This window comes from Centrocercus urophasianus, unplaced genomic scaffold (genome assembly GCF_019232065.1).
Source record: "Centrocercus urophasianus isolate 14NV4802_14NV808 unplaced genomic scaffold, USGS_Curo_1.0 seq_24, whole genome shotgun sequence".
In the NCBI taxonomy this organism is placed as follows: domain Eukaryota; kingdom Metazoa; phylum Chordata; class Aves; order Galliformes; family Phasianidae; genus Centrocercus; species Centrocercus urophasianus.
This window is the reverse complement of record NW_024884800.1, coordinates 17,430,787-17,454,420: the sequence shown is the minus strand read 5'-3', so window position 1 is coordinate 17,454,420 and position 23,634 is coordinate 17,430,787. Positions and strand designations below refer to the sequence as shown.

Sequence of the window (23,634 nt, the reverse complement as noted above, 5' to 3'; positions counted from 1 at the left end):
CCTTCTCTGCGGAGTCTTTAAAATAATACATTTGCTTTGGAATAAATTCTACAGAAATGGAAGTGGAGCAGTGGGCAACAACAAGTAGGTCTTACAAGGAGCGAGACTATTTCTGCCTTCCCGCGGTGGCATCTGTCCTTCCTTATTTACATTTTGACTGCAGTTCTATCCGCTTCCTTTTTTGAGTCATTTTTTTCCCCAGCGTAAGGCTGCAGATCTTCTGGTGGATTATTAACCTTACAAAGCAGTTTGCAGCTGCTGAGGTGCTCAAACTGTGTCGATGAGCCAGTCCTTCACCATTTTCTTACCTTCAAAAGAGATGCTGTTGTCTGTTTGCTCTGAGTGTTGAAAGATACCCACTTTTCCTTGCACGTGGGATGAAATCAAACAAGCAGGCTCTGATACTTCCTTTCCTGCGGTGCAGTTCTGGTTTGTACACAGCCACTTTTTTCATTTCAGTATGAAAATTATATTGCAATTACACGGCAGTTAGATATGTGTCATTTCTTGTCAGCATTGTGTCTGGGAAACTCATGAAGTCTTTTTCTCCCGTGTTAATTTTGCTTAAGACCTGCTTTGCAATGAAGTCACTGGAACCAGGCTTTTTTACTTTAGAAAGTGGAGGAAATACTGCAGATTAATAGGAGATACTTTATTAACGTCACCATGGGGGAAGCCTGATTCAGATTTTATCAGCAGAAATTTTATGCTGCCTGGCAGATTTCCTCCCGATTTTAGAGTGAGTCTAAGTGGAAAGGTTTGCTTGAATATGGCCTTGAATTTGAGATTACCTGTAAGCTTTACTGAGATCCAAGTGTGCACACATAGATGTTAAGAGTTCAGAAGAAACCATTGGTAAGATATCACTGTAGTTGGTGTTTTAATTTATACATCTGTTCTGAACAACTTTGCTCCAAAAGCTTCTGTTTACGTTTCAATTGATTGTTTATGGCAACCAGCCAGGAGGGCAGCGCGCGGAGCAGAAAGTGCCCAGTGCACCAAACACGTGGGGCTGTTGAGTCATGGGTAAATCAGCGGTTCATGTCTGCTTGCAGTAACAGTAGTGCCCATTTAAAGAAAATGCACCTTGTAATTCAAAGTGTTTCAGAACTAATAATTACACTCTTAATCACCAGGAGGCAATGTTTCGTTCCCTTGATGCTGAGGAAACCTTAGTGATGCAGGTTTTACACTTCCCTTAGGTGTAAGCCTCTCATTTCTCCAAAGCAATCATACTGGACATGTGCTGTTGTGTGAGATTATTCCCCTCTACCGAATGGGGAAAATAAAAGGTTGTAAATTTGGCCCTGTGTTGTTTTGGGACAAGAGTGGTTTGACTTATTTCTGCAGCAAGGTTTCCTGTACTTCCTGTAGGGCTCTTTGGCATCAAGCACAGAGCTGACGCTTGCTCTCACAGCATCTTGTATAGTGGATGCAGCTTGGGCTGTTCTGTATACGATGGGGGCTTTACTCTAGGCAAGGCATGTACCTGACCTGCTTAGCCAGGGCATCTGCAGGGACTGCTGGGCTTCTCCATTGGTTTGTCACCGGCAGAGCCTCGAGCCCCAGGCAGCCATCACCCATGCAGCATGGCTGTGGCTCTGCTGGAGATCCTTGAGCTAACACCAAGTTAGGCTTATGTGATGCAGGCTTCTCTGGGAAGAGACTCATCAAGATTTGTCTGCTTTGTCAGGGTGTGTTTTTGTTGAATCAGTTGGGTTTTCTGGCCACTGTTTGTGCCTGGCCCTGGCAGCATCGTCTCATGTAGACACAGCACCTTCCCTCCCTCCCAGGCCTCAGCTGCTGCTTCCTCGCCTTATCTCCTCCTCCAGTTAGTTTCATTAACTTGGTAAGTGAAAGCTTTATGCATCATCCACTTTGTAACATTTTCTTGCGTATTTACCGGAGCGGTGTTTAAAAATGAGTGCTCTCATTAGGAAAGCGAGCGTGTTGTATTAATATTAGATGTATTAATACCACATACATTAATACTACATGTGAGCTTGGAGTGCCTGGCTGCACATCAGGAGCAGCGCTCCCCGGGGCGCGCTGGCTCACAGCAGCCCAGTGTGTGTTCTGTGGGAGGCAGCTGCTGCTGGCGGTGGGACAGGGACAGATGACCCCCAGCTCTTCTCCTGAGAGTGCACGTGAGCCCTCTGGTCTCCACGGAGTAATCCAACATGATAAGTATGGATCTTATTGACTTGGCTTTCTGAACGCTTTTTGGTTCTGGAGGTACTCAATGTCCAAGACACTGTTAATGTACAGAGGTGAAAGTGTGGGACGCTTAAGCAAAAGGAGAACAATCAAAATACAGAAAATTTCTACAGCTTATCCAGGACAGCATGTTTGGCAGCCCTTTGCCTCGGGGCTCTGTGTCATTTCTGGAAGGGTCCGTGATTTATTCCATTCAAAATACTGTACATATTCATCCCAGCTTAGAGAGAAAATTTGAAGTGGGGGAGAATGTAGTACCTTATGAGCAAGCACTTTATGCAGTTTTGATTTTGTGTGGTGCTTTATGCCCTTTCTCCTCCTAAAACCTGAAAATTAGATGGTTCACACGCTGGATGTGATGAGGGACTGAAGAACAGAAAAGACCCAGAAACAAGAGCTTAACTTGTGATGTTGCCTGCACTGCTGTTAAATACATCTGTCAAAGCCATTATTAAGGCTGTGCTCCTGATGTTGCTGCTGCAGGAGCAGTGAGATCGGCTGCGCTCCCTCTGGGAGCTGCCCTGCTGGGAACGTCCCTGTGAGAGGGGGAATCGCCTGGGGACCTCCTGTGCTGAGAGGGGAAGTGATGAACCGGGTTTGGCTGCAGCGGTGTCTGGCTCTTCCCTGTCCTTTGAAATACAGAAGAAAGCAACAAGGGCCAAAGTAGAAATGAGAGGAGAGGAACAGTAGGAACTGTGGGATGTGGATTTATGGCTCTTGTAATAGGACTTGTGTTTGCAAATGTTTTTCTGCTTTTCCCAGTGAGGTGCAGCAGCCCAGTTCTGTTCTCCGTAGAGAAGGATCATTTATGCTCTCAGCATGGATGCTATTTCCAATTTTCCACATCCCTTCGGTGTCTTAACGGTCTCTTGTGAGGATAAAGTGTGTTTATTCTTTTTGAGGTTGTGTGGTGTCCTCCCATTAAGGCCTCTGTGATCATGTATCTCTGGGAAATGAGGGCAGATAGGTAATCATTTGTGTGATATCATGTGCAGGAGTCTGAGCCTGTGCAATTATCTAAAGATTGAATACCCCATGAGGTGCAGAACTGCAAAAGTTTGTGACTTCCCATCTGGCCTTTATCCAGTATCTAGTTTTGTCTTGGACGTTATGTGGGTAATGAAATATATTTTGCATTATGTCATTCTAGTTTCCAAAATATATCTCCAGAGCATTGGTAAACTCTGAATTCTATTATCCTGTATAGGGGATTGGGAGATTTCTCGGATGCTTTCATAATGACTATTAATGATAATTATAAGCATAGCATTTTTAGGCTCTTGAATTTGTTATCTGCTGGATGTTTGTTTGACTGTTCCAATAGCCACAAGTGTTGTTGTAAACAAAAGACCACATCCATGGAAAACACTCTGTGAATAGGGAGGAGACGGTCGTGCATTGTGGAGCAGAACTTTGCTCCCCTGCTTTTACACAATGTCACCAGAGCTTCTTTCCCAACACATTCTCAGTTGCACTTCCTTCGCAGCAGAACCCCCAACATGGATAAAGATCCCAATATCACTTCTTTGTTCAGCATGCACATTTGCTGGAGATCATGCGAGGAAGGAGGTAACTGCAGGAGGTGGAGGCACACCTGTGGTGTGGGAGGCTTCCACCAACCATGGGAGGGTTGTGGGGTGGAGCAGAGGACCTGTGAATGCTGGCTTCATGTAAAATGCTTCCTGGTGTCCGCAGAGCCAGGGCTGAGCCCTCTGCTGCTGCTGATGTGGGTCTTGCCTTGTGCCTGGAAGGTGGCAAAGGAGAGTGCGGCATCCTGCAGTCCCCTTGCACAGCCTCAGCTACCTTCAGCTTCACCAAAGAATGAAAAGGGCTTGGCATCGCAGCAAAATACTCTGCCCTGCAGTGCTCATTCAGAAGCCCTTGGCTGGTTGATGTGCTGGCAGTGACACTTCCTGCGGCACCAATGTGCACACAGTGCTTCCAGAATGCAGGACGGGGTGTGCAGGCTGTGCACTGGGGTGCCAGGCAGCCAGAGTCTGCATGGACGCTGCCAGCCCTCCCATTTTCGTGTTTCTGAATTGCCAAGTTTCTCTTCTTTCTCGGGGGGAACAACACAGACCCAGCTCCAACAAGCAGTCCACCTTCAATGGCCTGATAAATTGTCCTTAATTTTCTGGAATAGGTTAATTTCATTTAGGTAAGGGGAGGCAAAAAGAGCAGGCTTCTCAGGGCACTGCCAAATCAGAAGATTAAGTCAGCATCAGATCCATTAGCGAACCAATTTGTCTGTGCTGGCTAGCACTACTTCAACCTCCTTGTCTTGCTTTTTCTTTCTCAAGTGGCAATTTAGGTAACCCTCAACCTTTCTGCTGTACTGCGGCATTACGCAGTGATTGTTCCACTTAAATCTGGGCCTGCTGCCTTCCTAACATATGTATATTTTGCAGGTTTTGCTTATTTATTTATACTACGGCAACTACTTCTTCTGCAAAGGGAGCGCTTCTCCAAGAACTTGTGGGAATTCCTGGAGCATGCAGTCCTTGTCACTGCAGTACAGGGCATGCTGTCACAAAGGTGCTGCTGCCTCTGTTGTTTGCACACGTGTGCCCCATGGCAGTCAGTGCCAGCTTTGCGCTTCCCCTCGGGAGCCCGGTCCCTGGTCTCCTTGGTGGGCCTGTCTCACCAGTCTTCATTTCCTCCATTTTGTGTCCTGTGATTGGGGACCTCATAGACAGAGGCTCTGCTATCAGTTGAAGTCTAAACTCTAATGGAGACTGTCTGCACCCCTGGGACATTTCTATTGTGTCTGTCTGTGGATTGTTTGCTGATTTCCAAGTCTTGGAGTGTGCAAGTTCCAAAAGACATCTAAGCTGTTGCTGCTGCCTTTGCTAATCCTGCTGAAGCGTTTGGGGCTTGGAGGAGACTTCTGCAAATAACTCCATGCCCAGGATGAAACATGCAGTTTTCCTCCTTGAGGCTGAGGGATTAAAGATGGGTTCATTCAACCTGACACTGGCAGCGACTTCTCACCAGCATTGTTATTACCTCTGTTTTTTCTGGTTTTGGGCGTCATCCATACAAAAGTTGAGCTAACCCCTGAGCTCCGAAATGAAGCCAGTTTTCCCACAGGCCAGTTCTGCACTGTGTATGTATGAACTTGTTCCGTGCTCTGTAGTTTTGTAAAAACGGAATGCCCCGCTTTCCTGGAAAACTTGGGTCACCCTATACCTTTTAAATGAGTGTGATCACAAACAATATCCCCGCTCTGCTGAAAACCATTGTTTCCATTGTGTGGAAACCTTTTTTTTTTTTTAATGAGTCATCCACTCTTCTATAAAATGGGAATGAAGCTGGCCTTCAGAAACAAAAACGACCGGGGAGAGGCAGACATTGTGATCAGACACACTTCGTTTCTCAAGGGAATGGATAGGATAAAAGAGGAGCACTGATACTCTGAGGTTTGTACACAGAAGGGGTGAGTGTCTGCTGGGCTGGTGGGGGCAGCTGGCACCCCAGCTAGTGAGAGCAGCTCACTGTGCTGTCTCCCAAGGAGGAAGACTCTTGGTGAATCAGGTAACCTCTCCGCATCCATTCAGCCATGTTTCATGCAATTCTGTGATTACCAGAATAGACTTGCTGGAAGATGACATTGTAGTAAATGCTGCCGTTACCCAAAAGCAGCCCGACGTATGCTTCTGCTTGTGTCTGTCTTTGGACAGTCTGAGGAAGCTCTCACATATACCATCACAGTGACTCACTGTGCTGCGTCTTCCACAACAGCTGCTCCATCGGAGGATTGTGCAGAAAGTGCTGACTAAAAAAAAAAAAGTCAATAATTTGTGCTTCCCGTGTCCTTCTCTTGTGCCTTGCCTGGGTGTGCTTTGGTCCTAGAGCACCATGCAGTTCAGTGCTGGCAGTTTGAGCTGCGTCATTCCTCCCAGCAGTCACACAGTGCTGCCGTTACAGCCAGGGACACAACACCGTGCTGCTGTACGCCGGTGCCAAAGCTCTCTTTCCTGGCAGGTAAGCATTTGTGTCCAGTTTCAGGAAGCCAAGAGGTGTGCGTGAAGTCCTAGTTAAAGCGGGGCCCGCTGGTAGGTGTGCAGGCAGTGGGGAACTAAGCTGGCAAGGTTTCTCCTGAGGAGACCTTGGGCAGCTCTGCAGGCTGACGCAGGGTGTGCGCACTGAAGTGCTGGCAGTCCAGGACCGGACTGTGGCTGTATGGAGCATGAATGGGTCCCAAGTGGGAGCAGCAGGACAGCTCTGGGTACAGCAATCCGTGTTGGAGTCCGTCGGGAGCTCCTCTGGTCTGCACGATTGCCGTCGACATCCTCCGATCATCCATCCATCATCTGCTGCTGGCAGAGCACGGAGCTGAAATGCCGAGCAGTGGTTTGCTCAAGACTGCATGGCAGTTACCTGGCAAATTCCTCGCTTGAAGTCTCCTGTCTGTCCCTGTGGCCAGTGCTCCAAAGTGAGACTAGCTCTGAATGATTCCCTGCAGGACTGCCTGGTGCAGAACTGCAGAGCTCTGTCAGCACAGCACGCTCCTGCTGGGGGTGATCTGGGCCTGGCTGGCAGATTAAGTATTTCATTTTGTTTTTCAGTTTTATTTTGGACCTGTTAGAAGCAGAATGCTCCCATGCCCTCTGCAAGTCAGCACCCTTAAGGCAAAACCTATCACTTGGCTTGCAGGATACTTGTCAGTCCTGGGTGTGTTTCGTAGTTGATGCTCCAGACACATCAGCTTCTCTTTCTCCCAGTTGAATGCTTGCAGGTTTTTAAGCGATATAACACCAAGTGAATAATGGTGAAATTCATTCTGGCAAGATTTATGACTTTAATATTGGAGGGCTTCAGCGTAATACAGGATGAATGTATTCCTAGGGTTTTAGCCACCGCCTGGGAGTTCACAGTTACCTTTCAATCTGAAATCCTTGCCAGGGTTTTGTGTCACATCTGCACTAATGACACAGTCTTTATAAAGGGTTGAATTTCTTTACGTGGTGTTTTGAAACTGAATATGAAAGGGGGAGGGTGGCCCTTAATTTTAGCAAGTTCTCATTAGGTTTAGCAGCTACTGTGATCTCTGTCTCCCCTTTTCAGCTGCATTTGCCACTTTGACAGTGTGTTTCAGGCTGTCATGGTCTTAAAGGGTTCTAATAAAGTGCAGCACTTTTTTCTGTTCCCCACAGCTGTTATTTGTCATTTGATATGAATCTGCCTTGTTACAGCTTCATTCCCGAACAAATGATAAAAGGACAGTATCAGAAGGCAGCACTGGCATGAGAGCTCCCGCTTTGTTCCTAAGGCAGAGGAAGCCATAGTCCTCCTTCTAAAGGCTTTGTTATGTAGCTGAATTTGGGAAAGACTCTGAACTGTTGGGGGAGACCAAAGAAGACTTCTTCCCCATTCTGCCCTTCGCTCCTGCCTCTTCCCAATTAGTGACAGCACTCTGTGCCCTGCACTCCTGATGCTGAGATGCTGGCTGCTGGCATAGGCTCTGCGTGTTTCGTGATGTGCAGCCAACATGCTCCCTGGTCATATCTGCCTAGGCAGCAGCTGTGGTGGCTGGAGCACCCTGCCCCGTGCCTGGCTGCAGCCTGCTCCCCGTGCTGCAGCTCTGTCTTTCCATGCATGTCCTTCCATCTGCTGCTGACGCTGCAGACCCTGCTACCTTTGGGCTGTGATGTTGCTCATCACCCGTGGGTTCCTTAAAATGCATGCAGATGTTTGACTTAGCCATTTCAGGCTGCTGATGGCTTCACGTGGAGTGCAAGGACAGTCCTGCAGGACTGAAGATGACCTCCTGGCTCTCGGGTGTCAGTTGAGCTGCACAGGTAGGGGCACAACCACTGTGGGTGCGTTCTCATCCCTGCCAGGAAATGCACTCACATTGGCCATGCTGCCAGCTCTGCTCACGAAGCGCAGGGCGTTTGCTGGACTCTGCTCAGTTTCTCATTAATGTGCAAAGCTCTCACACATTTCCGGCAGTGTGCCAAGCAAATTTTCTGGCACAATTTTTGCAAAGCTCACTGCAGCACGCACTAAACTCGCCTCAGATCTGCCTGTACTGTCTGTGTTCCTAACAGCTTGATATGGGGGCTCCCTTTGAAGAAAGAGGTGGGCAGCATGCTGTGAGTTTTTGTTGCCTGCCCTGGGGTCGTGTGTTAGGCTCCTGCTGGAAATTCCCAACCTGTCTAACCTGTCAAAACAGCCCCCTCTCAGAAAGGTATTTTTAGTGATACGTGATACTGCAAAAGCTCAAAACACTTCAAGATGAATGTATGATATCTGTGTTTGTATTTGGATGCAAAGATCTCTCGTAGACACCTCTGTACTAAGCCCAGCCTTTGTTTCATACTGATGTAGCTCCTTAGTTACTTTGTCACTTTGGAGCTTGTTGATAAAAATGCGTCACTGGGGACAGCTAACAACCTGGGATTTCAGCAGTGAAAGGCAAAAATATCAGTGAATCCTGCTAAGCAGAGGAAATGGAGGGTTACAAATGATTCTGAAGAGACAGGGAGACAGAAATTCGTATCTTATGCTTGACAAATGACAGCTCTTTAAAAATGCTGTTTTTAGACAAGGAAAGCCTAGCTGTAAGGAAGAGGGCCTTTCAGAAGAGGCTGAGTGAGTGAGGTTTTTCTTTCAAAAAAATAGGAATCTCGACCATTTCTCTTGCCTTTGGAGAGCGAATGGCAGATGAAAGGGTGACCTCTAAAGCTGACAGGAGTTGCAGCACCTCAGTAGCAGAAGGCAGTGTGAAATGCCAATGCTCTCCTCTTCTTTACCCTGCCTGGGGGAGCTGGCACACTGGCTGAAGGTGCTGCTTCTATCCTCCCTTGTTTCTAGGCTTGCTCAACCAGCACACGATTAAAACCTCTATTTGCAGCATGTGGGATGGGAAGCTGCTTGGATTTGAGTAAGGGCAATGGCCTCCATCTTCAGTACTCCATCTTGTTGGTAATCTCTAGGATGAGAAGCTGTCCCTGCAGGGACAATCAACTGACCTCTGGGGTGACTTTCAGCTGCATCTCAGGTGGGTGTCTTGCCTGTACCCCAGCCCTACAGGCAATGGAGGGGGAAGCAGTCTCCCCAGCATTCAGGGACTGGCTTAAATGCAGGGCTGGAATTTGAAGGGCTGCACGTAGTCCTGTTTCTAAGCCTGTGATGGGAGGCATAAGGCAAAAGTTTCATGGTACCACTTTGAAGTATTCTGGTTGGGATGTTAAATAGTTTCAGAGAGAAGAAATCCCTGTGATTTATTTCTTGCTGAGAAAACTTCAATGGAGATAAAAAGAGAAAGGGCAGAAGAGTTTAAGGAGACACTTAAAAGCCCCATCGCTTGATGGTGATTATGCAACTCTAAAGTAGGTCTGCCCCCATCATTACAGACAGGAAAGTAGGACTCAGGGTATTTCGGGATTAGGCAACCTCAGAGTTTCTCTGGTTCACGAGCGGCTTTTTCTTCCCCAGAATCTTTTATTCTTTCTGGTGTTTGTTGTTTTTTTCTGAGGTCAAGATGTTGCTTGTGTAAGAGCAGAATCCAGCAGCGCTCTTGTGCTGGAAGCTGTTGGTAGCAGAGGTGTCTGCTCAGCCCCGTTGGCTGTGCTCCAGTAGCACAAGATCTCCCATTTGCCATGTGTATTTCTGCCTGCACACGTGCCTGCCTATTGAAAGATGTTGTTCCAGTAATTTAAGCGTCACAGTCCCATAAAATCTTATCCTTTTTCATCCAGTTGGATATTAGCCACAGTTAGACTTCCTGTTGTATCGGTGTTGGAGCACATCCAGTTAAGCCACATTCACATGTGCCTATGTTAGAACGGGTTTAGTGTGGACTGCTTTTCTCTTTTCATATCTGAACACATTGCACCTCAGAGATGACTAAATGTCACAAGGCATTGGGAAAAAAAAAACAACCACCCATAAGGAGATGTCCTCTTGGAATTCCCTTGGGACTCCTCATTCCCAGGGGTTTCTCACATCACCAGCGGCTCCTTGTTGCCCATCCTGGACCCAGACTCAACTCAAGTCCTGTAAGCCCTGTAGAATATCTAAAACAAAGATTGCTGATGATCTGGGAAACATTGTTTTTGGACTCATTTCTGGGAAAAGTAAAAAGGTCCTCTAGGGCTTGCTTTGTTGGTTTTTTTTTTTAATATTTTATTTGAGGTAATTTTTTCCAGTATCTTTATTATTATTAAATCAGCTTGAATTGTTTGCATTGGATTTTGGCCAGAGCAATTGTATCGGAGTCTCTAAAGTGTTCCCAGGTGAAAGTAACTCTGTTTTCAATGGGATGCGTAGCTAGTTGTGAATGAACAGAAGGTCTAGGAAAGATTTTCTTTCACTTTCTGGTTTCCTCCTTACATGCACTGCTTCTCTCTCAGTTCTCATAGCCGTGGCCAGGCCGGCAGATGATGGGTTTGTCTTTCGCCATCTGTGATGCAGGCAGTGTTACCCCTCTCAGCAGACTGAAGGCTGGTTGAACAGTAATTGAGGTAGCACAACCGTTTTCTGTGCTGGGAAAGGAAACAATTTTCTTTAGAATGACTGAGAATGAGAAAAGCAGATAAGCTTTCTCTGGGCATTTAAGCCCATCTCAGCATCTCTGAACTGAGGATGCTCAGAGCACAGATGCTCTATTTTATCATGTGTACACAGTGTAATTCTGTTCTGTTTTCTCAAGGTTTTCATTATTATTCCTCTAATCATTAATTTAGACTTGGTCTTTTTATAAATTAATTTTCTTCTATTTAGAAAGGGCCTTGGTTTTTGTATGACAGCTGACTTATTTTGATTCTAGTCTCTCGTTCTTGCTGGAAGAGTGCTGGAGGCTCAATGCTGTCAGGATCAGTATGTGTTAGAGGACTGTCCTGAGCCTCCATTAGAAAGTGAGGTTGGATTCAGGGCAGCATTTTGTGTTGTGCTGATCTGTGTCCTGCTGAGTGTTCCTCTGTTGTCTGAGTTAAGCTTTCTCGCTCCTGGAGTTGGGTGCTGCACAATACTGTCTTATTTCAAGTCTGAGTCTCTAAAATGGTATTCAGGTGTATCTTGAAAAGGTCATCTGAATTTAGTACTACAGCATCTCCTGAAGCCTGAAAGTAACTGGCACCAGAGAGCTGACCCCTGATAAAAAGTCTAGAAGAGGAGGGAATTCAATTCATTTTATTCAGCTGAGAGTCAGTGTCTACCTTTCACCTGCAACATACCTGGGGCAAATGCATGGTGTTTACAATGCTTCCAGTGTAATGGTAAGCAGTGTAAGGAAAGATAGGAAATCCTGCGAGCAGGGCTGGTCTTCCATTTCCAGCCCATTTCCACAGACTGACGAGCTCGGATCTGGCTTTGAAGCTGTCTGGACTTAGCCAAATGAAAGTTGTGAGTCTCTGGAGTGTAAACATTGCAAATGATTGCCCTTCACTGCGCTCAATTAGAGCAGCTGAAGGCATGGCTCAGATATGTTCCTGACAGCAATGCAGCTAAAGGTCATGACCTAAAAGCATCTAAAATCCAGTCCTCCACCTAGCAGTGTAAGCAGTTCTTTTCTCTAGCTGGCAGACAAAATAATACATGGAGCAGAAAAAAATGAATGTGATGGAAGTGCGAGGGAGCTGCTCCTTTTTATTTCTGTGGTTACAGTGGAGTTTCCCCATCCTCCAGAAACAAGGCTTCTAACCAAACCAGAGGGCAGGGAGCTTCCTGCAGCCATGGCAAGGTGGGCTCTGAGGCTTCCAGTCACGGTGCAGAAGGGATGCTGGGCTGCCATACCCTCGCTCCTTCACAGATGTGGTCCTGCTGCAAGACAGGGCAGCACTGAGCGCTCTCACCTTCACTTTTGGGAATGGTACCAGCAGAACAGGCGATGGTGCATGCAGAGCTCACTGCTGCTCTCTGAGGTCAAAGTAGTGCGGAAACAACTCAAAGAACTTTTGCCAGAAAAAAGTTAAATTATCCTGCAATCTTTTACTTTTGCCTAGGACCTTCACTGTGTCCTTACATAGGATATTTCCACATTCTCTAAGCTTACATCGCAAGCATGCTGCGCGCCCCTGGCTGTTCATTACCCTCAGTATCACTTTATGCAGCACAGTCAGAATTTGAGAGGCTGGCAGCCCCACTGCTTGTCTGCCCGGCTGCAGGAGACCGTGCTTTGTGCCCTCTGCATCCCGGGGGAGCAGTGATGTGGGATAATCGATCAGATGCTTTTTTTCTTTCTCTTGTTTATTCCTGTCTTGGAACAGGCTTCTTAGATACCTGAATGAAATTCTCAATTAGAATGTATGGATTAATGAATTAAGCAGCAATGTTTTTTCCTGTTGCCTGGACGTTAGAGAGGGTTTCTCAGATTTTTGCTTGGTCTCTCCTGTCAAGCACTTTCCATGTCAAAATGTCAGTCCAGATTTTATTGTTGCCATGTGTGCGATGCTCTCAGGTCAAGCTCCCCAAGCAGCCCAGAGCTTGTGTGGAACAGCAGCACTGAGCACAAGCCCCACAGGAGGCTGAGCTGATGCTCTCTGAGCAGGCACTTACTTTGTGCCCTGCAGTCATCCCTCGCAGCTCCTGATGCTGCAGATGCTTGTCAGTGAGGGCTGCAGGTCCAGAAGCCACGAGCACCGCAGTATCACGATCAGTCCAAAATCCAAAACAGCTGCATGTGACAACATGACTGAGAACTCACTTCCATCTTCGTATTGTAAAAATAACAATGCTGTTCTGAAAGGGGTTTCTGTGAACTGCTGCTTTGTGCAGAACCCAACGTGCACTCTGTCTGCAGAGTGGAGGTCGGTGTAGTACAAGCAAATGCACAGCAAGTGGCAGGTGAAAAAAAACACAGAAAGGAGGCTGTCACAGCTAATAGTCTTGTTGCGTGCTGAATAAAGCTTTTAAGACTTTATCTACCTTGCTTGAGGCAAATGGTGCATTTTGCATTTTGCATTGAGCAGTGAGGGTAAGCTTTCAAAGGCTAAATAAACTACGTGGCCATCAGAGGTCTGCTTTACAGTTCTGGCCTGTTAAATTGTTTATCAAACCCTATTATATGTATTTATATCCCTCTGAAGATGATGTGGGTCTCAGTTCCAGTTTATCTCCTTCTAGACATGAATCATAGGATCATTCACATTGGAAAAGACCATTAAGATCAGCCACTCCAACCCCAGCCCACCCCACCATGCTCCCTGCCCACATCCCTCAGTGCCACATCTCCATGGTTTGTGAACCCCTCTGGTGTCTGTGTCTCCCTCACCTCCCTGGGTAGCCTGCTTGTTATAAAAGCTGGAAAGAGAAGCATAAAGGTGAAGACGCTTCTTACTGCAAGCTGCAAATAGAGAAGTGTCACCACAAACACAAACACTAGCAAACTTCTAACACTTTGTGTACCTTAGCACATTTTCTCAACGAATGCTCTTGCACCTGCTGCTCTCCAGCTGTCAGTCACTGCCTGCAGCTGGGCAGAAGTGCAGCACCTGCTCTGGCTGCTGGTGAGAGCCCCATGCACCTGCATCTGGCCTGCTGCTGGGTCCCCTCCTCCCTGCAGGGCTGTGACCCTTCTGTTTGCACAGTGATGCTCAGTTAATGTCTGTAGAAGACTGATGTGTGTTTGTCTGGCAGTCGGGTGGTGATCGGGCAGCCTGCCATTGGAAGCCTTTCTTTGTGGTTGATTGGTTTGCAGAACTTGTTGCAGGGCTTCCATGTGTGTGAAGGCTAGTGCCAGGCCCTGACAGTAAGTCCTCAGATAACCTGCGCGGTCAGATAATTCCGGGAAGCTGCTGGGTACAGGAGCAGCTGGAGTGAGCAGAAGCATGGGTGTAGGAGCATGGGAGTGAGGAGTGGAGCTCACAAAGTGGTGGGGCAGGAGGCACTCTGGGATCATCTCCTTCTGCATCACCTGCACGTGGTTATAACCTGCTCTGCTGCCGGGCTCCAGGTTGTTCTGTGTTCCAGGTAACCTGTGGATTACACTGCGAACTGTGTTTGTTGTACCTCTGCAGTCCGTAGCCTTGTGCTGGACCTACGGCATGTGGAAAACTTCCAAGGTTCTCTGGAAATGTGCTCAGCTCTGCGCTGCTGCTGTGTGCGGGGCAGGCTGCCATGCACACTGCTTGAGCTTCTTGTGTGACTGTAGCAGGATGGAACACAGTGACACACAAACCAATTCACACCACATAGAAGTTAACAACATGATGGAGAGTGAAAGGCAATGAGGAATTACAGTTGCATGCTTACAAAGAGAAAAAGACACAGTAAGAATGAGTGTTACAGCAGCAGATAATTTTGAGGTAATGTCCTGCTGGTATTACTTGCTGGTGTTACTCCTTTGTTTTTTGTTAGAAAAATATAAAAAATTCAGTAGTGAAATGTAACAGGTGATTATTACCTGTTTACCTTTCACAGCAGCTGCATGGCTTTGCACTCATTGCTGAAGCTCGCATTTTTTTAAATAATAAGCAGCTAATTTTCACATGTTGAAAGGCCTGTTGTGCTTGGAGGCATGCAGCGTGCCCCCTTGTTGGAGTACTCAGTCATTAAAAACGTACTGATTGCCAGGATCGGCCGGCAAGGGGCTGCTGTATGGCTCTGACCTCCACGCTCACCTACCAGGAGAAAAATATGAAATTGACCATCTTGCCAAACAAAAGGGAAGATGAGTGTTTTTCTGCAAAACAGTGCCGAGTTAAGCTTTCTGACTTTATTTTCAGGTAGCTGACACCGTGCCAAGGCAATTGCCTTCCTGCTGGCAGGAGGGCCGGGAGTGCAGGGAGCACAGAGCAGAGGCTGGCAGGTTTGCTTTCCCATAAGAAGAGTTGGATATCCAGCCTTGTTCTGCATTGCCTGGTTCAGAGCTGGGTGTTGCACATGGCTGCCTTTCAGCTCCAGGAAATGCCAAGGCTTGCAGTCCACAGTATCCAGAAAAAACTTCTGAAAGGAGGTTCAGGTGCTGAGGACCCACTTTGCCTTTTGCTGAGGTGACGTGTTAGTGACTGCGGGAATGTAAGTTTTGCTGCAGAGTAGTGCTCCTTCTCTGGGCGCCTACATGAGCTCTGAGCCCAATTACAGGTGGTTCTGCACTTGTCTTGAGGCAGTAAGCAGAGCTAATTATGTGGGGATCAGGTTCAGTGACTGCATTTTAAAAAGCTCTAAGTGAGGTTATGAAATGAGCAAAAAGCAGACTGCTCAGGCAGGGCAGCCCCAGAAGTGGTGTGCGGTGTTAGGGCTTTGCGTGTGAAATCTCTCCTGCTGAGATTTCAGCCCTTTGCCTGACCTGTGCTAATATTTGCTTTAAGATGATGCTTCATGTCAGCTGTCTCAGCTCTGTGCTACTGTGGGCTGTTCTCAAGTCTGGACTGTTTTCCAGCCGGTGTGAAGTGTGCTCTGCTGCCTGATGGGAGCTGTTGACTGGCGCTGATGGTTTTTGTTGGGAACAAACATAGCAGTGAGCCAACTGCATTGACAACACAGCTGCGATTTCCAACAGCCCTTGGGTATGCTTTCCAAATACCAAAGCCAGTGACCCAGCTGAACTGAGCTCTCAGAGGGCCTCTTCACATGTACTACAGGAAAAAAAAAGCCCCCTTTGGTTTTTTTTTCAATCTTTTTTTTTTTTTTTTGGTTGAGATAATCTGGTAGATAGAAAGCTATGGGGGTTTGAAGAGAGGGTGCTGGTGTGATTGGTGGGCTGGGGTGTTGCTAGCAACACATAGGTGCATGTGCTAGCACCTTACATGTGTTAAACATATCCTCCACCCATACTCTAGTAATGTTTTCCTTCCTGCTACTGCAGACATACCCTGCAGGTAGTGGTGTTTGGAAAATGGCTTTCCCTGGTGTGCTGTCCTCTCAGCATCGTTGAGTTCCTCTGGAAATGGTGATTTGTCTAGTCATCAGAAAGCTGCATTTAGCAGATAATCCCTTCCAGTATTACGGCTACTCCTGTCATTCTGCCAGTTCTCTAAAGACCTCACACTTCCTTTCTTAATGTGCTCCTCTGGTCTGACTGGCAAAATAAACAGAAAAGCTTTTTCCCTACCTAAAAATACACCAGACTCAGAAAACGAGCAGTAACCTCTGCAGCCATGGGGAGGAACAGCTCTTGGCCGCTTCTGCATCTCCTTGGCTTCTTTGTGCTGGCTCTGCTCAGCAGTGCCTGGGCTTGGCAAGCTGCAGGGCCCTGATGCAGAGGTGACGGTGTGATTTGTGGTCTCTGCTCTTGCTTGCATCTGCTCAGCTTGGATTTTCAGAAGCCTGGCTTCTGGTCCCTTTGGAAAGAGTATTTAATTTAGTTTTAGGAACAGTTTTCAAAACCGGAGGAGTTAATTCCAAACCTCTTGGGGGTGTGAAGGCGTCCCTTACTTATGCAGGCAGTGCTTGAAGCTTTGCAGCCTTTCCCAGCTTTTGGAAACCACTGTGGGAAGTCACGGGTTGCACAGGCCGTTGGCTCTCCATGCAGTGCTGTTGGCACATGTCTTCCTGTGCAGTGTGCCAGTTTCAGTCCAGGAAGGGTTAAATTATGTCACGTCTGCACAGATTCTCTACTCTCCTGGTTTTAAAGCGTAAGTGGGCAACCTGCAGCACATACACTGCAGAAGTGGCTGACAGAAGCTTATAAATCATATTCCCTGCATAGGCCCAGACTGTGCAGGAGTGATTGACCTTTCCTATTGCTCTGAACAACTTTAAATATTAAAGGAACAGGAAGAAGTACCAGATAAGATAAGCACATAGAGGCTGACTGCACTGTCTCCTGGAAAACATGCTCCTCAGTAAGAACACTGCAAAGTTGTGGTGAAAACTTAGCTTTTCATTTGCAAATGACCACAAACAACCTTTCCCGTGCTACTGCTGTCAGTATAATGAACAAACTGCTGAAAACTTAATCTGCCTGCTCCAGTTCTTAGGCCCATAATGAGCTGAGCTTCATGTGGAGTTGGGGTTGGACCTGACGGTCTCTAGAGGTCCTTTCCAACCTAATTCATTCTGTGATTCTGTGAATGTCATTGTATGATAATATGTTCTATGTGGTGTTTAAAGTAATGAAGCTCTCTGCAGGACAGTGAGTGCTGTGTAGCTGTCCGGTGGCTGCTGCCATGCTGGCCTATTAACGAGGAGAGCAAAGTCTTATGAAATTAGAGGAAATTTTGCCCGGTTTCAGACTCCAAATGTTAGGTGGAGTGAAGGCTGCGAGCAGTGAGGCTGAAGAGGAGCTCTGAGCTGAAAGCTGCCTGTCAGATCTGTGCTAACCTTCATGGTCTCTTGTCCTTTCTCGTAGGCAACATCTTTGTCGTCAGCTTGTCTGTCGCAGACTTGGTAGTGGCGGTGTATCCGTATCCTCTGATCTTGAGTGCCATTTTCCATAATGGATGGACTATGGGAAACGTTCACTGCCAGATCAGTGGGTTCCTGATGGGCTTGAGCGTCATCGGGTCGATTTTCAACATCACTGCAATTGCGATCAACCGCTACTGCTACATCTGCCACAGCCTTCGGTATGATAAGCTCTTCAACCTGAAGAACACCTGCTGCTATATCTGCCTGACCTGGACGCTCACGGTGGTGGCCATTGTGCCAAACTTCTTTGTTGGCTCCTTGCAGTACGACCCCCGGATTTACTCTTGCACCTTTGCCCAGACGGTGAGCACATCGTACACTATCACAGTGGTGGTCGTCCACTTCATTGTCCCGCTGTCCATCGTGACTTTTTGCTACCTTCGGATCTGGATTTTGGTGATTCAAGTCAAACACCGGGTGAGACAAGACTGTAAGCAGAAGCTCAGAGCTGCCGACATCCGGAATTTCTTGACTATGTTTGTGGTTTTTGTCCTTTTTGCTGTGTGCTGGGGACCATTAAACTTTATCGGCCTTGCTGTTTCAATTAATCCTTCCAAAGTGCAGCCACACATTCCAGAGTGGCTTTTTGTCCTAAGCTATTTTATGGCCTATTTTAACAGCTGCCTCAATGCTGTGATCTATGGGCTGCTTAACCAGAATTTCCGAAAGGAGTACAAAAGGATTCTGCTGATGCTTCGGACTCCCAGGCTGCTCTTCATCGATGTGTCCAAGGGCGGGACGGAAGGGCTGAAAAGCAAGCCATCCCCAGCCGTAACAAACAACAACCAAGCTGAAATACACTTGTGAGTCAGAACAGCACTATTTATTCTGGGTTACACATGTATATATAATATATAAGAGCCTTTCTGCCTGTGTATTTCACAGCTGATGTTGCTGGATCCCAAACAGCCACCCCTTCTCATGCAAGGAAGCAGCCTGCAACCTTTCGCCCAACCTATCGCCGTGACAGCACAACTTTGAGTAAGGGTTTCCAGAAGAGAAACGACTGACCTTAACCTTTTATTTTCCTATACCATCTTTCACTGTGTGCCTAATCAATTGCTTTGGTTGCTTTTGCCACAAGCATGCCAATACCCTTGAAAAGGGAAGCACTCAGAGAGCATGGAAAAATGCACTTATATTTGAAATGCAACTTGCAAAATTGCCATATATTACAAACCAGCACTTCCTTCCTCCCTCTGAATTCTGTTCTGTAGCTTAACACAATCCAAACAACAGCAATCAAACTGCATGACCTTCTCAGTTAGGTTAGTAACAGTATTTGCCAGCCGGCAGACATATGAGCACGTTGGCTTCCACTGCGTGTGCTCGTTTTCCTTTTTCTTTTGTATTACAGTTTAGTAGCGAGGCTGGGCTAGATGTGAGGCAAGCAGAAGCCAGACCTGCTGAGTGTCAGATGTGCTCGTTTTAATTGAATCTCTACAGATATTAAGTACCCTTGCACTCTCCTTCCAGGCCATGAATAAGAGTATAGCACATGCAATAATGTAATTGCAGGAAGATACTGGGAGCTTGCTTCTAATTTAGGCAGTATCCTGTCATGGCCAGCATTCATTCCAAGTATCTCTCAGAAGTCCCTTCTGCATTAACATCATACAAAAGATTAACGTAGCGGAGTCCTGTCCATTCAATGCATGTGCAGGCTTTTAATAAAAGAAGAAAACAAGGTTCCAATAATATTTACACTTGCATATGAAAGCAAAAGGGTAAGAAAATGTTGGTTTCAAACATCTCTCCTTCTGCCCACTGTATGGCATAAATTTGATGGGCAAAAAAGTGGGGTATTTTCTTCCATTTTATTCATGCACAGAGTAGTGATTAATTCACAGAAGTTCAGAAGGGAAAACTTGTTAAGCATGTTCACGCATCTGTTTTCAGTTAAAGCCTGAACTCTGTTGTCTTTGTTGCTTTATCGATGTTCTGAATGCTGAGGCCAGCATCACATTAGCAACAAGCATAGGGACAGAGATAAGGCTGTTTCTTTAATGGAGTGTGTGTAGGGAGGCTGGTTGCTGTCTTTAAATGACTTTGCTTTTCCTTAGCGTCGCTGCATATTTATCTCCCTGTGGTTTTAAATGAGTGAATCCTGCTTTGAGACGTTAAATCAATATAGAACTGCCCTGATGCAACTGTGTCCTCAGGCTAGCAGACCTGTCCTGGTGCTGGTGTACTGTGGCACAGCAGGAGCTGTGCAATGGGTGGGAGCAGGTCTGAGCCCCATGGGTGCAGCACAGAGAGGGAGAAGGCTTGCTCCTGGCCAGGGAGAGCCTTGTTAAGGCACTGACCGTAGATCAAAGCAGGACAGGTTCCCAGGGTTGAGCCTTGAAACACTGAGAGCCAGACTTTGTAGCAGCAGGCAGGTGCCTAGAGATGGAGGTAGGTAGGATTTACAGAAGACCCTGGGCAAACCAAGTGCCTAATCTTTAGCAAACTTAAGCCATTTGTGCACCACTTGCTGAAAGCATCTCGTTGCTGAACATCCCTCCCGATGAATTCTTTGAGGGAAGAGGAGTTTAAAGAAACAAAGCCTCTTTGTAGATCAGGCCAAGAAACACTGCAGAGTGCATTGCTTCAGTGAGGTCTGCTGCAGTGTGAGTGAGTGTCCGTGTTTGCAGGGTGCCCTGGCACTTTGTAACATTTTCAGACTCGAACATCTTCACAGCTTCAGATAATTATTGTTTTAAAATGCACTGCAGCCAGCATCCCATAATAGGAATCAAGCTGAGTTCTGTTTTGGCCTCTTAATCTGCCTGTGCATGGCCAAATAAAGGTATACTGACCCTCAGAAATAATGCAGTCTGATTGCTTTACAGCAAAGCCAGTCTGGATGAATTCACACCATTCTGTGCAAACAAAGTCATTTCAAGTCAAACTTGGATAGGAAAAGCACCGAGGCACCCGGAGCTGCAGGGAGTTTCTCCTGGTGCCCAGGGAAACGTTTGTGTGCCGTGACCAGTCCTCAGCCCAGCGTGCAGTTGGCCAGCAGCGTTAGACAGAATCACGTCAGCAAATGATCCGACTGCTCAGTACTGACCCAAGGCACTCCTCTGAGGCAGTCATTTCACTTTTACTTTACAGGTTTGCCAAGCGTCTCATAATCCCCCGCAACTGGGGCTTCATTCTGTGATTCGTTGTCTTTGTAGCTGAATGTTCAATGCAGGCCACGTGGTGTTTTTTCTTTAAGCTTGGATTTGCACTATTTCTTATTCAGGCTCCGAGGTAACAGCCAGCAAGCACTGAACCAAACCAAGTAAGCCAAAGAGCTCCCGGCAGGCAGGTGACGGATCCTCTGCTGGCACCTCGTAGGACGAGGAGCAGGAGGAGCACCACGGGCCTCTCCTGGAGACTCACAGGGTTACTGCTGAAGTGAACTATGCAAAGCGATGGGGCCTCTGCTTCCCTCCTGCGTAGTTCTGTGCGCAGATCCTGCACAGGGCTTGCAGGGACAGGCTGGGCGAGGTGGGTCCCTGTGCCCCCAGCACGGTGATGGGCGCTGCGATGGGCTGCAGCGCCTTGGCGGCACCAGGAGCTCACCCTGGCACAACCCAGTCAGGGCAGCACGCCATCCCAGCAGGAGGGTTCTGCCACCACAGATGGTTCCTGAGTGAAGCCCTGCCGGGGGTGGGGGTCCTCAGTGCCCAGCAGACAAAGCAGGGAACGTGGCTTCAAACAGAAAACACTGTGCCATTTGCTAGCACTTTGATAGAGACAGTACTTAGGATAGGATAGATTTTTATACTGAGTTATTTTAAGACTGCCCAAGCAGCTCCTTATTTTTATGTTAAAAAATGGTTAACAGGGTACAGAGAGTTTATTTTGTTAACATTTGTTTACAGAAGAATGGAAGTGTTTCTTATACTGGGAATCCTAAGCAGAGTCCGCTTCCCTGTGAGAATCTAGCTTTAGTCAGATTTGAGCTTTCAAGGAGATCCAACAGCTTAACATGTGCTCTGCTGGTTCCACCTGTTGTATTGCTGACCTTGTGCTTCAGAAATAGGGCTGACCTCTCCTAGGAACAGGGTTGACATCACTTGCTCTGGATTTGGCGTGGTGGTATTGAATAGAGCCTGGCCCCAGGTCCTGAAATAGTCATGAACTCCCAGAGAGACAGTATGGTCATGAAGGAAGATGAATCTCCTGCCACAAAGAAATACTTTGGTATGTTGGTAACAAATGTTGTTTAATCCATGTAAGAGGAATGTAACTGGTATATTTATATATGAATATATATTGCATATGCTGTTTCCACATTATCAGTTGATTAAGAAATTTTCAATATACTTCCTACTGCAATTGTTCATAAAGTAGATTTGTTCCCTTTACCTGTTAAAGCTGTAATGAATTCCCCTTTGGACTGTTTATTGATTTTTTTTTCCCCCTTTGCAGTTATTTTTTAATAAATATTTGAAACAACACCTTGGGCTTTGTTGACTACCAGAAAGCAGATTGAGTTGACAGATATCATTGGTTCAAGTAGAGACTGAGTTCAGCCCTACATCATATCCAAGGGTTTTTCTTCCACCCACCTCGGGCAGGCAACTCGATGCACTGTGGTCGTCCTCATCGGGAGGAGACTCCCCCCCTGCCATTGGTCTCATTGCTGTGCGTACCCCAAAGGCTCTCTGCCTTTCTTAAGCCTATCTTCTGTAGCTACCAGGTTGTGGGTTGCAGCCTGTAACCTCTTTTTGTAGTTTCACTTCTTGCCCACTCTCAGGAAACACCCTGCAAGAATACTGCTTTGACTGCTTTTTTTCTTTTAAGTATTGGACCACAACAAATGGGCTTCTTTTGGTTGCTGTGTCAAATTTGGGCTTGTGACCACTTTGTATTGTGCTATAAAAAAGAGTATTAGATATACTTCTGAAAGGGCAATTAGCCTAGAGCTACTAAATAATCAGTAAGGTCTTGTGAGAGAAATGGCCTTAAATAAGCAGAGTGTATCTGAAATTAGTAAATTATTGATCGAGGGAACCAGATCCCTGTTCCTGAAAGAATGCTGGCATCTAGCAATTAACATCTACTGAGCTGCCTACAGAGAAATGCAGACTTTCATTTCATGGCATTTTCTTCTGTATTTTAGGCGTTCTCCATTCTCCTGGCACTGGGGCAGCCCTGTGCAGAGGCTGCCAGGCTCTCCATGGCAGTCTGAAACCCTAGAGATGAGGTTACATTGCTTGGAAGTGCTGGAATTAAATAAATGTAGAGCCAGCTGTGTCTTCACTGGAGGTGAAGGAAAAGCAGTGTTTCATTGTTTTAAAGGGACAAGCACATGAGAACTACCCCATGAAAAGCAAGGATTGCCTCTATCTCATTGGTAAGAGGTTATCTTGCTCTAGCAGATGCAGGATACACTGTCTTCTTCATTGCATTTCCTCAAGCTCACCGTGATGAAAAATGGGCTTAAAAATTAAAAAACAAAACAAAACAAAACAAAAACCTTGAAAATAAACCTAGAAGCATGACTGAAACATGCAAAGCTCCTCTTTGAATTTGTCCTTTAAGGCAAGGACTGGATTAGACTTGCTGAAAAGGCATACAGGTAAGTTACTGGTGGGAGGAAGCAGGTTTTGGTTGTGGGTTTTGCTGTACTCACACAGTTCTCCAGCTGCTACGTCCCATCCACAGGTTGCAGCAGTGATATTTCCATTCTGGATTGGCCAGAGGTGTTTCGTCAGAGGTCTCAGTGTCTCTGCCAAAGCAAAAGCGGTGATGGGAATACAGAAGGGATCCAGTCACAGCTGCAGTTAGAGATCTCTGTTTGATTTATTACAGACGGCACCTTGCTCCTGTTCCCTAACCAAACACTGTGTGTAATCACCCAGTGGATACTTTTGGGCAGTATTTACTTTGCTCCAAATGTCAGTGTGACCTCATGGGTATCAGTTACCACTGTTCAAATACATACATAGGTTTATTTTTTACTGAATCTCCACGTTTACTTATTCAGCGTGACTGCGAGTGTATTCCAAAGCAGGCCAAACTTCTGATGAAAACAGGTTAGACAGTTTAAACTCTGCTAACCCATATACTTGTACAGCTCCACCGAGAAGCAAATTTCATCATGAAATGAGTCCACTGAGCTCCATAGAATGGCAGTAA

At 46.6% G+C, this 23,634-nt stretch overlaps 1 protein-coding gene across 4 annotated transcripts in view; it reads left to right on the top strand.

The window, feature by feature from the left end:
* The window catches only part of LOC122163888 (melatonin receptor type 1C), a 28,043-nt gene extending 6,138 nt beyond the window's left edge, over positions 1-21,905 (top strand). The window contains exons 2-3 of one of the 4 annotated variants that reach the window (XR_006170065.1): positions 17,456-18,495; positions 20,349-21,905. Coding sequence is in view for 3 of the 4 variants with exons in the window: in XM_042825442.1 (XP_042681376.1) it covers positions 17,554-18,317; positions 18,400-18,403 (768 nt within the window). In the remaining variant the exon portion in view is untranslated. Of the gene's footprint in view, positions 1-5,551; positions 5,637-17,455 lie in introns of those variants that run through there. The other 3 variants (XM_042825443.1, XM_042825442.1, XM_042825440.1) reach the window with 3 other exon arrangements.
* Positions 21,906-23,634: the final 1,729 nt, after the last annotated feature.